The 14719-nt window shown below is 39.7% G+C and overlaps 1 protein-coding gene across 1 annotated transcript in view; it reads left to right on the top strand.

Moving 5' to 3' along the window:
- Positions 1-248: 248 nt before the first annotated feature.
- The window catches only part of tmem8b (transmembrane protein 8B), a 39809-nt gene continuing 25338 nt past the window's right edge, over positions 249-14719 (top strand). Inside the window, exons 1-6 of the mRNA XM_084947555.1 lie at positions 249-455; positions 4974-5163; positions 5899-6106; positions 8440-8573; positions 9182-9450; positions 13862-14244. Of these exons, the coding sequence (XP_084803681.1) occupies positions 371-455; positions 4974-5163; positions 5899-6106; positions 8440-8573; positions 9182-9450; positions 13862-14244 (1269 nt within the window). The 5' untranslated portion in view covers positions 249-370. The remainder of the gene's footprint in view (positions 456-4973; positions 5164-5898; positions 6107-8439; positions 8574-9181; positions 9451-13861; positions 14245-14719) is intronic.

Below are 14719 nucleotides of genomic sequence, written 5' to 3' on the forward strand. Positions count from 1 at the left end.
CATTCCTCCAAAGTACCAACTTTGTGTCCTGGGTCCTGGCAGAAGAGGCTGCAGGCTCGAGGGGCAGCTGCAGCCTCACACCTCACTCGTGCCCGTGTCGGGTGGCCCGGACGGCGAAGTGTGAATCCTTGTGGTGCAATCTACGTCTGCACTATCGCCGGACTGACAGGGCCGGAGGTCCAATGAAATAAGTCGACATATTGAGGTTGTCAAATCAAAGCCAAAGAGGAGGCGCTGTCCCGTCGTCGTCTGAATGACGTCATGCACAAACAGCTGGTCGTTGGCAAATATCTGAAAAAATGTAGACCAGCAGAGCGTCTGAGAACTGCACTCGGGCTGGAGCCCCTCACAAAATATTCTGCTTTTAACGATGTGGCAACTGGAGCGCCTGGGCTCAGGATGTAGCCCTCCGAGGCTCCTCTTGCTTGTTTACACCTATCTCTGCGCTGTTGGAGGTGAGTTTCCATTCAGTGAGTGTTGCTTTTGATTCGCGGAGAGCTGTTCCTTTTGTCGAGGTGCTGAAATCCTCCCAGCAGCGGCGGCAGCATCTCATCCTGTCTCTGGCTTCAATTCAGTCTCCGAAACATCCACAGCTGCTGCTTTCAGTCTCGGCCACTGACAAAACGGTTTTCACGAACACAGACCTGCTTCGGTTACGTGACGTATGGGGAAGGATGCTGCTAATTATGGCTCACAATGCACTGAGTGAAGCTCCTATAGGTCGTAGGCTACGATACGGAGGTCTAAATGTGGTCACAAGAAAACAGATCAGTCCGGATGTGTTGACTCTTGTTACCTTTCATTTGTTCTCGTTTTGCGGAGACGCGAAGGCTCAAAGCCAAGTTAGTGCACGCTGGCACGGCTGACTACAAAATGTGACCATAGTAATGGGATAAAGGGAAAGGTTAAGTCAAACCTTCTTGTTTCCCGTCTTAAATTTAGCCTGCTTTGATAGGAGATGAGGACTAAACTGGTTTAACTGGGAAATGGGACAATTTTGAAGTTGACTTTTGTAAAATCAAGTTGTTTTTAGGTTTTTAAATGTATGAAAAGTGCAGCATGCTCTTATTATTTCTCTCTATCTGTTTCCTTAAAAAACAGAAGAACCTAAGAGTATCCTCCTTGATTTTTTTTCTTTTTTTAAATGTCTATCCACGAAAATTTCTTTGCTGCTTCAAGACTGAGGTGTGCAACAAAAATCTCCCTGTGTGATAACAATGAATCCATACCTACAGCACAGACTGTACTGGCTGTGGCCACTAAGGACCATACAGGTCTGTCTGACTTGTTGCTGTTTTGCTTTATGAATTCTAGTAACTCATTCGACATATTTGGCTTTAGACAGAAAGCCCAGTTTACCCACTTTACCCTTCCTCCCCTGCTTTCTTGGATATATCTCAGTAAAACAGAGAAAACAGAGAATTAGAGCTTATTCTTTACCATAAAATAATTTATGTTAACCCACTTGATTGCCAGGCAGATTCTGCATGTTTAGATGTGTATGAATTGTTAATGTTTAATATCTCTGGTGCCTGCATCTCCCATTGTGGAAGTGGAAGGTCCAGTAATCTTTACGGCTGCGTGTTATCTTCGAGGCGTTTGTTTCTGTAGGTGGATGTGAGGAGGATGGAGGAGAGAATAGTGTTGACTCAAAATTTGACTTTATCGCTGGCCAGTATTAAATTTGGTGTCATTTAGTGGCTCTTGTTCCAGATGGTTGATTTTTAGCAGCTGTTTTTTTTTTTTTGAGAGAGAGATTTTAAAATCTGCTAGAGGAGGAGGAATTTCGAAAAGCAGCAATTACTTTTTGCTGTTCCAAAAAATAAAGTTTAAAGACAGCCCGGCTAAGTATTAATGGATAAATCCCATGTTGAGATGACAAAAAGCAGGATTATGTCTATATTAAGCCTCTAACAGAGTAAAACAGTGGTAGGGAGGTGCTCATTGAAGAGATTATTGAATCCAGAACCGCACTATGAGAAAGCCTGTAAGCACTCGGCTGCCTTTATCTTCAAATGAAACGTCTTTATTTGGCTGGCAAGCAAACAAGCATATTTAGATATTTTGGCATGTTTACACCTTCAGACTTAAGTGAAGTCTCTGTGCGTGGCTGCTGGAGTGTCACCGAGCCCGGAGCTTTTCACGCGTAGCTTGAAAATAGATATGTCAGTTCATTATTCTAATTTTCTGTATTCATTTTGTCACAACAACCTCAGATCTTGAGATCTCGACGCGTTTGACACGTAGCCTGTCTTGTCAATTAAGTGTGACGGTAACCACCTCTGTATAGCTTGCACATTAGAGAGCATTGGAAATCACAACTATAAAAATGTAAACGCGAGGCTGTGACAGTTGCCAAAGAAACGCACCCTGTTTCAGGATATTCAGTACTTGCAAGACACTGATGCAATTAACATGTACAAGCAAAATCAAGCCTTAAATATTAACTTGTGATAAAAATGATGATTAAAAGCTATGCTTAGGAAAAATGATTTTTTAAAATCCTTTGGCTATAAACCCCTCTAAGATTTTAGTTTGTGCCAGTAAAGAGGCAAAATGACAATAAGCAAAGGTTTTAAAAAAGGAAGAGTTTGATTTTCTTAGTTCCCTCTACCATCTCTTGACCGCTGTGACAGCCCTGACCCTCTGTTAGTGATCTAGAGATTGTGTGAAGGTGTATTTTTGATGATGAATGGTGGCTTTCATGTACCTTAGATTATGACACCTGGAAAAAGTGACGATTAGCAATTAATTCTGATTTAAGGATTCCTCTTGAATAGCGTAATCACCATTCACAGTCCTACTTCTAGATGTGCAAAATCGGCGGGTTCTTCTTTTTTTAAACCTCTTTCTGACCGATCCACTGTAACTACACTTTTTGTGGGCTTAGCTGCAATCTGTAAATGGAAAGAAAAAATCATGTCTGTTTCTTTCTAATCAGCCAAGCAGTGACTGTAGGCTTACTGCAGACTCCAGCACTGTTAGCGCCAAACTCACCCTTTTGAGTTATAGCACTTCAGGCTGTGACCCCAGTCACAGTCTGTTAATGAAAGGGCAAAGAAGAACCTTAATGTAAAGAAGGCTCACATATACCAGAGATAACAGTCCAGCAAAAGGCTGGAATGAGGCTCAAATAAAGACCTGGAGCTTTGTATGGGATTAGGATTTCACTCTTGACAGCAAACCACTTCATTCTTCTCAGTTTCTGCTTCCGTAGTACATCTTTAGTATTCAAGGTTGCCTCCATAGGTGAGTGGATAATGTCGTGGGGGAAGAAAAGACCAGAAAAGAGCTATTTTGCTCCTTTTACGCAAACATAAGAAAGTATTGCGCATTCAAGAAAACCTATTTCTTTACACGTCTGCACCTCATTGCCTTTTCACTCGTTTTATTTATCATTTTTTGTTTTGTTTTGTTTTGTTAGTTTACTGTCATCATTTTAGAGGTCCGGGCTCCTATTCACTGTATTCTGAAAACAGTGGTGTGAAATTATTTATATTTTTGTACAAATTGTAGGTGAGACAAAAAGAAAACCCAAACAATGTCACCACAGGTATTGCAATTTTAATGGCTGACACGCAGAAAGCGAATGCGCCACAAGTGGAAGCATTTTCCTCCAGTGAAACATCAAAGTGCCACCGCATTATTCCCGTAATAATCTGCTGCCTTCTTTTCTACCTACTTGAGTTTATATTTATGATAACGCCTCGCCTAAAAGACGCTTTATGTTCTAGTGTAGCAATTAAGTGACTTGCACACAATTTCCCCCAGATTTTGCCCACCTGCTGGCTGTGCTTGATGCCAGCCCAGCTCATGTAGGTAATGTGGCAGATTACACCTGCTGCTTGTCTGCTGCATTTATATGGAGAGGCTTTGGTGGGTGTAATCCAAGGATTTGACATTATGCAGGACGTGAGTGAGCCTGCATATATCCGTCTCCCGCAGCTTCTTTTAAAGGAGTCAAAAGTCTTTGATCACATATTTTGATTATTTACCTCTTAAAGAAATAATTTGCTGCCTCTGAGGTGAAACTCTGTAAGTCATTACAGAGAGTCACCTTAAAACTGCTCTCTAGTCACAGCAGTGATAGTACAGGCATATTGGGAAATGTTCATAATTAAATATTTATTCTTTGTAAGCAACAGCTTTAATCATGATTCAATGCTTTCAACAATGTTGATATTGGTCTGTTAGTGAGATAGTTGTTCCAAGCACACAGCTTTCCTAATTGAGATGTGCTGACAGTTATTTTATGGGCTACCATAAACGTCCGTGGAGCTATAGATACATTGAATACATGAACATACAAATAAATCCAGGGTCGTTTCCAGCTTAGCGGTCATACTACACTGTGCAACACATTTAATAGATTATAATAGTACACTCTGCAGTCCTTCTGTAGTATGTAGCATGCAGTATGGATGTCATTTTTTTTAAGTTTTAAGTTTCCCAGCTACAACCATGAGTCAAAGCATATGGGATGTTCAGTCAGTTGAGTCAAAGTTTCTCTTCCTCAAACCAACCATTGCACTTCAGAGTAAAGCAAAGCACCCGCCTGTCTTGTCTATCTTTTCATTGCAACTTTGCTTCAAGATTTATAGGACGTTGTTACTTTAAAGTAATAGTGGCAGTAAAACTGTTTTCCACCCTGTGATATAGTGCCCTGCATTGGACACTACATCACTTTGATCACCTGACTTTTCATATAATACCATTATTAGGTCACGTTTTTATTTTCTTGCAACTTCCATTAACCTCAGCTATAGTTTGTATGCATTGAAAAGAAATGTTACCAAATTAAATTGGTAACATTCTAAACTAATCTGGTAACATGCCAAACATGATGCGCACATCAGTATGTTGAAAGTGACTTTCAGTTGTGACAAAGCAGAGTAATGGCTTGATAAGGCTTAAAGGCTATCCACCATCACAAATATTTTTGGGACACATTCCTCTTATTCTCTTCCCTGCAGATTGCCTTTTTGTGACTGAATACTTCACCCGTACGCCTCGTAAGCTGAGTGCTTTCAACTCCTTCGCCAGTGTGGAACTGTTCCACTTCAATGTGCCTGACGACACCATGATGGCCGTATGGAATCTCATCACCTTCAAGGAGCAAGGGGGCACGTTTGGAGACAGCTGCCCGAACCGCAATGTGACTGTGTAAGACACCGAGTTTGGCTTAACACAGTTCTGTTGTTGTTCTCCAACTGAAGTGTTCTTCTTCTCCAGCTGATTATAAGCATCTTAAATACATTTAGAAAAATAAGGGGTTATAGCCTACACGCAAGGAGAAACTGTAAAGCCGTTAGCTGTATGAAGCTTTATGTATTTTTGTCAGTCTCCTGTGTCTCAGTGATATAGCATCTGAAATAATATACGCGCTTGTTCCATTCAGATATGAAGAGCTTATTATTAATGTTCTGTATCTGAAACGGTACCAGCTGTGTGTTTGTGTGTGTGTTTGTCATACAGAAACATGGCCTTGGAATCACTTGCTCTAGCAGAAACCAGAACAAAGACCATTTTGAGTGCTTTGGCAGGTGTTTATCTGCCTGTCTGTCTGGATTGTCAGTGTGGTGGTGTCATAACTGTGCGCGATACAGTCAATGCTCTACAGGTGCATAGCTGAGATCAAAAGAAAGGTCAAAGATGGATATGTGCTGAATAAATTAACTCCTTGCTTGAAACATCTTTGTCTGGTGTATAAATATATAATATTTTTGAAGACGTGTGGTCTGAGAACTTGTTGCTGTGATTCTTATTTGTGTATAGGATGCCAGCTGTACTTCTGCTGTTAGCTGTTCCCATGGATAACTTTAATATTTAGCAGATGTTCCTGTTGTTTATGACAGTATTAGGCCTAAGGAGGCTGAACTGTGGCTTTGTGATTAATAGGTACTTCAGGTCCGGGGCTCCTCCAGTAATCAACCCCCTGTACACCCGCTTCCCTCGGGATACAGTCATCCCAGGGTCCTTTGCTGTGACTCTGACCTGGACTCTTCCAAACCGTACAACAGGAGCATTCAACGTGACCAGCCCTCTCCCTGGAGACTGGTTCCTGGCGGCACATTTACCTAAGGATGAAGGCAAGATCTCAGTCAAGGTGAGCCTGCACATTTATCACAAATAAACACCAGAATTCCTACAGCTTTACTGAAAACAAATACTCGGAATGAATCTTTCTTAGTACTGAACCACTAGACCAATATTGCCAGCGTTACATCCACGCTGTGAAAAATAGAAACCCCTCTGCACCCAGCATCAGTTGTTTAGAGCAGTAAATGAAAAGACTGCATCATGTTTGTGTTACACATCATTCACCACTTATGACTGGTAAAATGTAAGCTTATTTGTGTCAGAGCGTTATGTATCATAACTCTAATGATATCTAAATCATTTTCTTCATGCTTGCTTAACTCCCCTTTGTGACGGGAAAAAAAAAAATTAAATAAAAATGATGTAAGTGATCCTTGGCATTAGTATTCCAGTATGTGCTGCAGAACCTAAAGAGGCTGAACAGTGTCAGAGAGTTTTTCTTCATCTCATTGTGTTCTCCTATTTGGCTGCATAAACACCTGCTGATTTCCATTTCAGGGAATTTATGTGTCACTGGCATGGTGTTCACTTGTGCTTTGTGGTTTCCACTGACTGGCAAAAGTGCACCTGAAATACACAACAATCAAAAATATAATCAGAACTTGCCAGCAGCATCACATATACAGAAGAATTGGTTTGTTTTGGGGGATTTGGGGATATAAGCCACCATGGCTCAAATGTGACCAGCTTCCAATGACACACTCTATAGATGGAAATAACAAACCTTTTAAAATTTTGCTTTCTGAAGCAATTTTCTAGCAACCAAGATGTTTTTCCTTTAGAAAATAGACACAATTGGAAGCAATGCAAGCAGAAAAGGGAGATGTGCGACGCATTTATAACAATCTCAGTTTAATACCAATCTTAAGAGTAAGTAAGGATTTAGCATCTGAAAACAGAGTCAAAGAGAATAACTGCATTTGCTGAAATGTCCTTTATTGCAAATAGAATATGCTACTCTTTACAGAGCAAAATTGGAGTTCTGTAATACCCTTTTTATATGTCCCTGTAGAGCGCACTGGATGCCCTTGAGCATTTTTATAAACGAAGGGCTAATATTGTGAAGAGGTACATTTGTAAAATGTTCTTCTAAACTTAAACAGGTAGTTGTGGTACCTATACAAGATAAAAACGTGAGTGCAAATGAAAAAAAAAATGAAAAGAAAACAAGTCAGCAAAAGTTCCCTAATAAGGTACAAGCCACGGTCTACGTGCTAACAAACCTCTAGGCCAATGCTACACCTTTTCCAAGAGAGGGGACAGCTTTCTGCTTATCTCTGTGATGCCAGTGGCAAACTGTTGTATTTGACACCTTGGGATCAGAATGTGTTGACAGGTACTATGTCCTGTCAATTCAGTGCAGCAGCAATACAACAATACTTACTGCTGACTCAAATACAATAGCATACAATTGAACAGAGTTGAGAACACAAGCTCTAAAAGGTTTTTATTTTTTTGCAGCTCTCCATGTATACCTGATAAACTTTGACATACTATATATACCAAAGCGAACCTTAAAATTACATCGTCTCGGTGGGCAACTGTGACTGAAGGAGCTAAAATAATGCATTTAGACAGGGTTTCATTAGGGAGGTTTAGTGCTTTATGGCTCTAATGGAGTTTTAGAGGCTTTAACACCTTGCCAAGAGTGAAATTCTGTGGAAAATGAATGAATGCCCACATCGCTTTTGGTATGAAGAAGGTCAAATGTAAAGCTATTGAACATCAAAACCGTTTGGGCTCACAGTGTAAAACCATTTGCTCTCAAAAGCCCACATTGGTTGAGCTTTTATTCAAGCACAAGGTGCATGTGCATGTCCAAGCGACAGGCTGTAATAAATCAAAGGGTCACCCCAGCAGCTTCCAGACTAATGACATGCCACAGTAATTGTGACTCGAGAGCAGGAGGGGTCAATGATCAGTTGACAGAAACGAAGGGCCTAATTTGGCATTCACACCTGTCCTGTTGAATCAGGTGCAAAAGGCTTCTCTTCATTTTACAAACAAATTTTACAGCACATCATGTGTAGAAACTAATGCACGGTCTCTTGGCTCTAAATCAGTCTGTCTACTCGGCTCATCTCACAAAGTAATGCACATCAAGCATTAATGGTTCAGAACAACACAAGTGAAATAGTGGGTGCATGTTACGCTGTGTGGCAGGGAGGGGGAGGACGGAATGATATTAATCCAGGAGGCTGACAGGCTTAATGCACACAGTCCATTAGGAATTTTCAGTCGGTCTGAATGATATCTAATCTCCTCTTTACCAGCTTTTAAAAAAATTGGTGAGTTAACCACAAAAATACAATCTGAACAACTGCTGCTTTATCTTTGTAGGGTCTGTCTGAGGAATGCCAGTATCTATTCCAGCCTCAGCTCATTGTTCAGAGGCTGATTGGGATTTCAGTACTTTACCCTGGATACTTCATTGACCAGATGATCCCAGTCCATAATAGATCTGCACTTTATAAGTAAGTCACCTACGTGGGCTCCTAGAAACCTGACAGGGGCTTGACTTTGAGAAAAGACACCAGGAGAAAATTGCGTTTTATTTTTATTTTTTGCAGCATAACACTTCCCCAGCCTAATCCTTCATCTGCCTCTTAAGTTATGAGTTTTTTTTGTTTTTTTAATGTATCTTGCAATTTCATTTTAAAAGATGCAATTCCTGTGTGTGATTAGTTTGCACACCTTTATTAACTTCACCTACTTTGAGTCTTTTGAGTGGAATAATAAGAATTTGCTTCCAAGGTTAATCTTCATTTTTTTCATGGTCTTTGCTATGGTGCCTAAAGGAAGGAGAGCTGCTATTATGAGTGCTGCATAAATGATGTGAAGGGACTATAATACTATATATATATATTTATTGAAGCCTTATCTTAATTTTCTCATGATAAAATATATAGTATATAGATTTAACATAGAAGCCTTTGCAGAATAGATGTGATGCACAACATTCAACAAATCTAAAAGACAGTTATTTCAATGAAGCTGACTTACATTATGTTTACTCAGTAGAGGTCAACATTTTATTGTGTGGTATAATGCCTAAAACATGTGTTTATGTGTGCCTGTGCAGAGTGTTCATCCCCAATTATATATCAAAGGTGAAGGTTCAGCTGGTAAACTGCAGCACCAAGAACAAGAGTAGTGACAGTTGTCCCGTGGTGCTGAAGATAAGAGCGCGGGCACCGCCAGTGCATAACTCAAGTGCCCTCGACTGCAGGGAGTGGAACCCTTGTGAATTAGTCACCCTTGTACCTGCCTGGGAGCAATGGTATTATATCCTGGTGGAGAGATATCTAAGTAACTCTGACGTCTACTTCCGCATCGGGGTGCAGGTCACAGGTGAGTGTCATGCTTTTTTGCCATATTTTCTGGCTAATGTTAATTTCAGTTGTTTGTAGCAAATTTGTGTTCTTTATTTATATCAGAATAAACACATTATAAACACATAAATAATCATTTCAATTACAATCATTTCAATAAGCTTCAGACCTGAAGTAAAAAAGTCATAAAGTCAGAATATGGACTTTGTTGGTTAATATTACATAACTTTCACTGCTATTTGCTTCTGGTCCTTCAGTAAAGCCTGATTTAGACTTCTGCAGGAAATCTGTTGTAACTTACAAACCCCTTTTAATCTTATGAAAAATGTAACTACATGTGTATATTATGGTACGCATCAGGTCAATACATCTCACAACAACTAAATGGCTTGGTAGGTTACATCGCAGGGTTAAGAAGCGTTTCCTGTTACGTCATAAGTTACAAGGCAGATTTCCCACAGACGTCTGGGAGAAATCTGCCTTTAGACAGTGACCGTTTATAATGTCGCAACTGAGGTTTGACTGAGATTAGACTTTTCGTTTTAAATCAGGGGTTTTAATAATAACACTGCATTAACCATAAACGAATGACCATATAGACATTTTTTAAATGAATATTCCTTTGCGTAGTCACTCCTTTTTATGGATTTAAAAATAATTGGACAGCTGACTGATAAGCAGTGTCATGGCCAGGTGAAACCCAAATCCGCATTAATTCCCTGTAAATTAAGAAGATACAAGGTCTGTACTTGAATTGGTATTTGCATTTGGTAGGTGCTCACAGTGCTCCTTATGTGATCCAAAGACATGTTGAAGTAGTCAGCAACTTCAAAAGATAGTTTATCTCAGTATGGGAACGCTCAAGAATAGAAAAGCCACAATAGACTTAACTCAAAGATATCTTAAAAAGCCAGTCCAGTTCGGGACCAGTGTTCTTTATACAAATCAAACTACTAGCGGAGTGATGGCAGGAGAAGAGTATGGAGAAGGAAAGGGAGCGCTTATGATCAAAGCATGCCGCATCATCTGTCAAGTATGGTAGAGCCAATTTGATGGCATAGGCATGCATGGGTGCCAGTGGAACTGGGTCAGTGCAGTATTTTGATGACGAGAAGTAGTCGAACAAATTCTGAAGTGTATAGTGATATAGCTTTTGTTTTGTTTTTCCATGGGATTCAGTCAAATGCTGCAAAACTGAAGTGATCCACAGAGGGATATTGACTCAGAACATACTGCAAACTAACCCAAGAGCTTCTAAAAGCAAAGAAATGTAATGTTCTTAAATAGCCGTAACATTCCCCTGATTTCAGCCCAAGTTGAACATGCTTTTAAGTAAAGACAACAGATGGCAGAAAGGACTACAAAAGCAGCTCTAATGAAGCATCTGAAGATGGGGATGGTGCTCAGCTGTGAATGGAGACACAGACAGCTGCAGACAGAGTAGTTGTTCCTGTTATACCTTTTTCAGGTCCACTTAAGAGGGAACATGCACAGGTGTAGCATAGTTCCTCCTCGGTTTCAGATTCAGTACATTCATCAATAATAAATTATTTCCATCTAAATTTGAATAAAGTCTTTAATGTCTGTCATTATATTAATTTAGATATTAAAAGATCAAAAAATGTATAAAATGGTTATAACAAAACATATATATTCTTTCTTCTTTTTGAGAATTTCATCATTAAGCTGTATTTTTTATCTGGATTTTAAACTCATGAAAGTAAAATATTGCAAACCAATATTAGTTTTATATTTAATAACCTGGTTTATCTATTGTGTTTAATTGGACAAGTGCTGGAAAAGCAATTGCAAAGAATAAAAAAAGTGCGCTGTAAATGCCATAAAAAAAAATTATTGAGTTAGAGTAAACTAAAAATCGAGATGCTGATTAAAAAAAACCAAAAAAACAAACCCCCTTACCTTCTGTTTTCCCTAAATTTCATGATTTGACCTTTATAGATATGGAGATTTAAAATTAATAAATAAAAAATGTATTCTGTTTAAATTTACATTTACATTTTAAAGTGAAGACAGCTTTGTGCATTGGTGTTATAGCTTGATTTAAATTACCCTTTAATGTTTAGTGACTCGGCATATTCAGCGCCTGTTGTGATTGTGATTTGGAGCTCTATAAATAAAACTGAAATGAACTGAAGGTTTTTCACACTGTGAGGTTTTTTGAATTCAACTATTTTACCAATTTTGCCAATTAAAGTATTTTACTGCTTTACTAGATGTTTATCTGTTGGATTTCTCTTTTTTCTTATTATCTGCAGATAAATTGCGGTGTTTATCCATGAGCAGTTTGTCTGCAATTTTATTTATTTTTCTTCCTGCTGCTTTAAAAGACCAAGCTTGGGTGGTTTACCTCATAAATTAGGCCAAACAAAAGCTCAGAGTGGATCTCTGCAGCATGCCATATCAAGTATTCAAAGGTATGCAGTCAAAGTATAGAGGATTATGGCTTTCAGATGCACATAAAAGACTAACTCTTGGGTGTTCTACTCTTATCTAAGCACAAATCGGAAAATGTTTTTCAAAGACTGTCCAAAATGCTCATGCATCTGACAGTTTATGTTTGATGGGATAAGGGATGCCAGACACAGTCAGATCATCAAGAGGCTTCTTCAAGAAAAGACTGGAACCCAAACTGAGGTGATTCGTGCAGGATTGCTAAGAGGCAAATGATACCATACTTAAGTGCTACATGCTGTTTTTGGGTTGTGGAGAACCGAGATACTCTTTATGCTCCCTCAATGGGGATAGCTCACAAATCTGTGGGACGTCCACTTTCATGTAGCGATCCCCTCCCTCTGCTCGGCACTGTACAGTGCACTTTGTTACTATGGCAACACAGACACTAATTATTCACACTCTGTCTCTCCTCCTGTCTGCCAGGCAGATCTTACTTGACCTTTTGTGGATTTAAATTGGAGAACAGCTCAGGTTGAGGGAGGAGACCATCTGGAGTCCTCACCTTTCTTTCTGTTATTGGTTATTGTTGTTATGAGCTGTCTCAGAAATATGTGCCCATAGTTGAATTTGGTCCAATTTACAGGTGTCACGGTCGCTAGTAATACAAAGTGTGATAAAACTAGGTTGCACTTTATTATTTATTGTTGCTGTTTATAAAGCATTTCATCACTGCAGCTTTTCTATCCTCAGCAGACAACTGAACAGGGTTCATGTGTTATGCTCTAAATAAAAGGGGGGGGGGGGGGGGGGGCACACAAATACAGTAAAGTACTTATTGTGTATATACATTTAGTCTTGCCACTCAGCAGCCATTTTTGTTGGATAAGAGCAACTGCCCATCTAAATGAATGAAAAGAGACTTTAATAAGAGACTTTTACTTTAATTATAGTGGTCACCAAGACCTAAATATACATCAATATAGAAGATTTACAGCTTAATTTAAAAACCTACTCGATTTCAGGACTGAATAAATACAATGCAAATGCACATCTTAGATACAGAAAGCCAAGAAAAACAAAAGGTGGACTTATCTATATCATCACAGAAATAAGTTAATATGTCTGCCACCACACAGCCGAACGTATCATGATCTGTATTATGTATGATGTGATTGGTTAACATGTCTTCTGGTTTAATTACTGGTTGGCTCTTTTGGTTGACAGATGGGTGACATTTGCCTCTTCTTCTATAGATTTTTCTATAGATTTTTTTCAGGATTCTTCAAGTGCTCCATCTTTGTCCTCCGTCTACGAGGCTTTACAGATTTTACACAAATGTTACCTGCAGCTGCAGTATTCAGTATTTTTAGGCGTTCTCCACCTGCCTGTACAGACATCAAAATACTTCAAACCCTTTCGAGACAATAATATGCAAACGAGGTTGAGCTAAAAAGCCTTTGAAATCCTTTCCCCTTGGGGACTGTTGGTATTGGATGATACTTTGCCATTCGACATCAGTGACCATTTTGCATTGATTTTCTATGTGTTGGTGGAAAACATACAGTCTACAATCAAGTTAGAGGCAATCCACAGCACTGAATCTTGGTGTATATGTTCTGGAAGCCAGCTGAACTAAATAATTAGGTTTCAGTTCCATTAATATAGTGCCAAACAACAACATGGTTCACTCTGGGTGCTTTACATATATGTCAAGACCTTATAGAAAACCCATTAATCCCCATTAATGAAATGCTTTCTGTGAGAAAAAACACCTTCTAACAGACAGAGTTTTTAACAGGCAGGGTGGCTGCCTTGGTGATCAGTCGGGGGTCACAAGAGAGCAGAGAGAGAATAAATGATATTGAGGAACAATAGCAAACAATAAACACTGCCTGTAAGCACGGATCTAAAACACAGAGCTCCAGCTCAAACATTTATAGAGACTCTGTTGCTTATAGTGCATATAAGTGCAGATTAAATAACAGCATTGTTTTGACTTTTTTTTTCCTGAACAGATTGCTCCAAACCCAGTTTGTTGAAAGACCAAGCACAACCCAGCTCCTCGATGAACATGCCTCAGTCTTTTGGAACAGCGATGGGTTTCTCCTTATCTGATACACTGTTAATGGCAGCCCTGCCAAGCCTGTCCCAGAACAGCAGTCACCTGCACACCTCAGAAGACAGCATCATTTACCTTGCACCGACTGCAGACACTAACAAGTGCTGGCCGATCCGTCCTACTCTGCGCAATGAGCTGGACACCTTTTCTGTGCACTTCTACGTCTTCTTCGGTCCAAATATATCGATTCCACCGGACAGGGCTGCCGTGTTCGCCGTCAACCTAATGCCCGTTTTAGACAGTGGAGGAGTCCTAAACATGGAGCTCAAACTCAACATGGTGAGGTTTACAGATGATACAACTATTGTTTCTTTCATAATTTCTCGCAGTATTTGTAAAATTTCGAGGCACTGTTAGCTCATCAAATCAGTATTATCATCCTGGTCCAAGGAAGGGATTTGGCCCAAGATGCTGGACAGTGCCCTGGCACCACTCTCACCCTTCGCTTGCTGTATCCTGTGCAGAGATCAGAATGTTATCAGAAAAGTAAATTTACAACAGTCATAGAGGAGAAAATCAGCAGCTAGCAAGGGTGAATAACTGGGCTCACAAAGTGCCTGGCTGAGCGCGCCTGCTAAATATGGATGCACGTATGGTCATAGACTTTGCTGTGGGAACTGAAAAAGTTCACAATGAAACAGGCGCCAGTGTTTGGGCTTGTGGCATATGTCTCTAATTGAGAGCAAACAAAATGCAAAAATCAGCCAAGCAGGATTTAATATGTCTGTGTTGATCTGTCCTTCAGATAGTAATG

The sequence above is a fragment of the Perissodus microlepis genome, chromosome 12 (genome assembly GCF_051167445.1).
Source record: "Perissodus microlepis isolate ML-2025 ecotype Zambia chromosome 12, ASM5116744v1, whole genome shotgun sequence".
NCBI lineage: Eukaryota > Metazoa > Chordata > Actinopteri > Cichliformes > Cichlidae > Perissodus > Perissodus microlepis.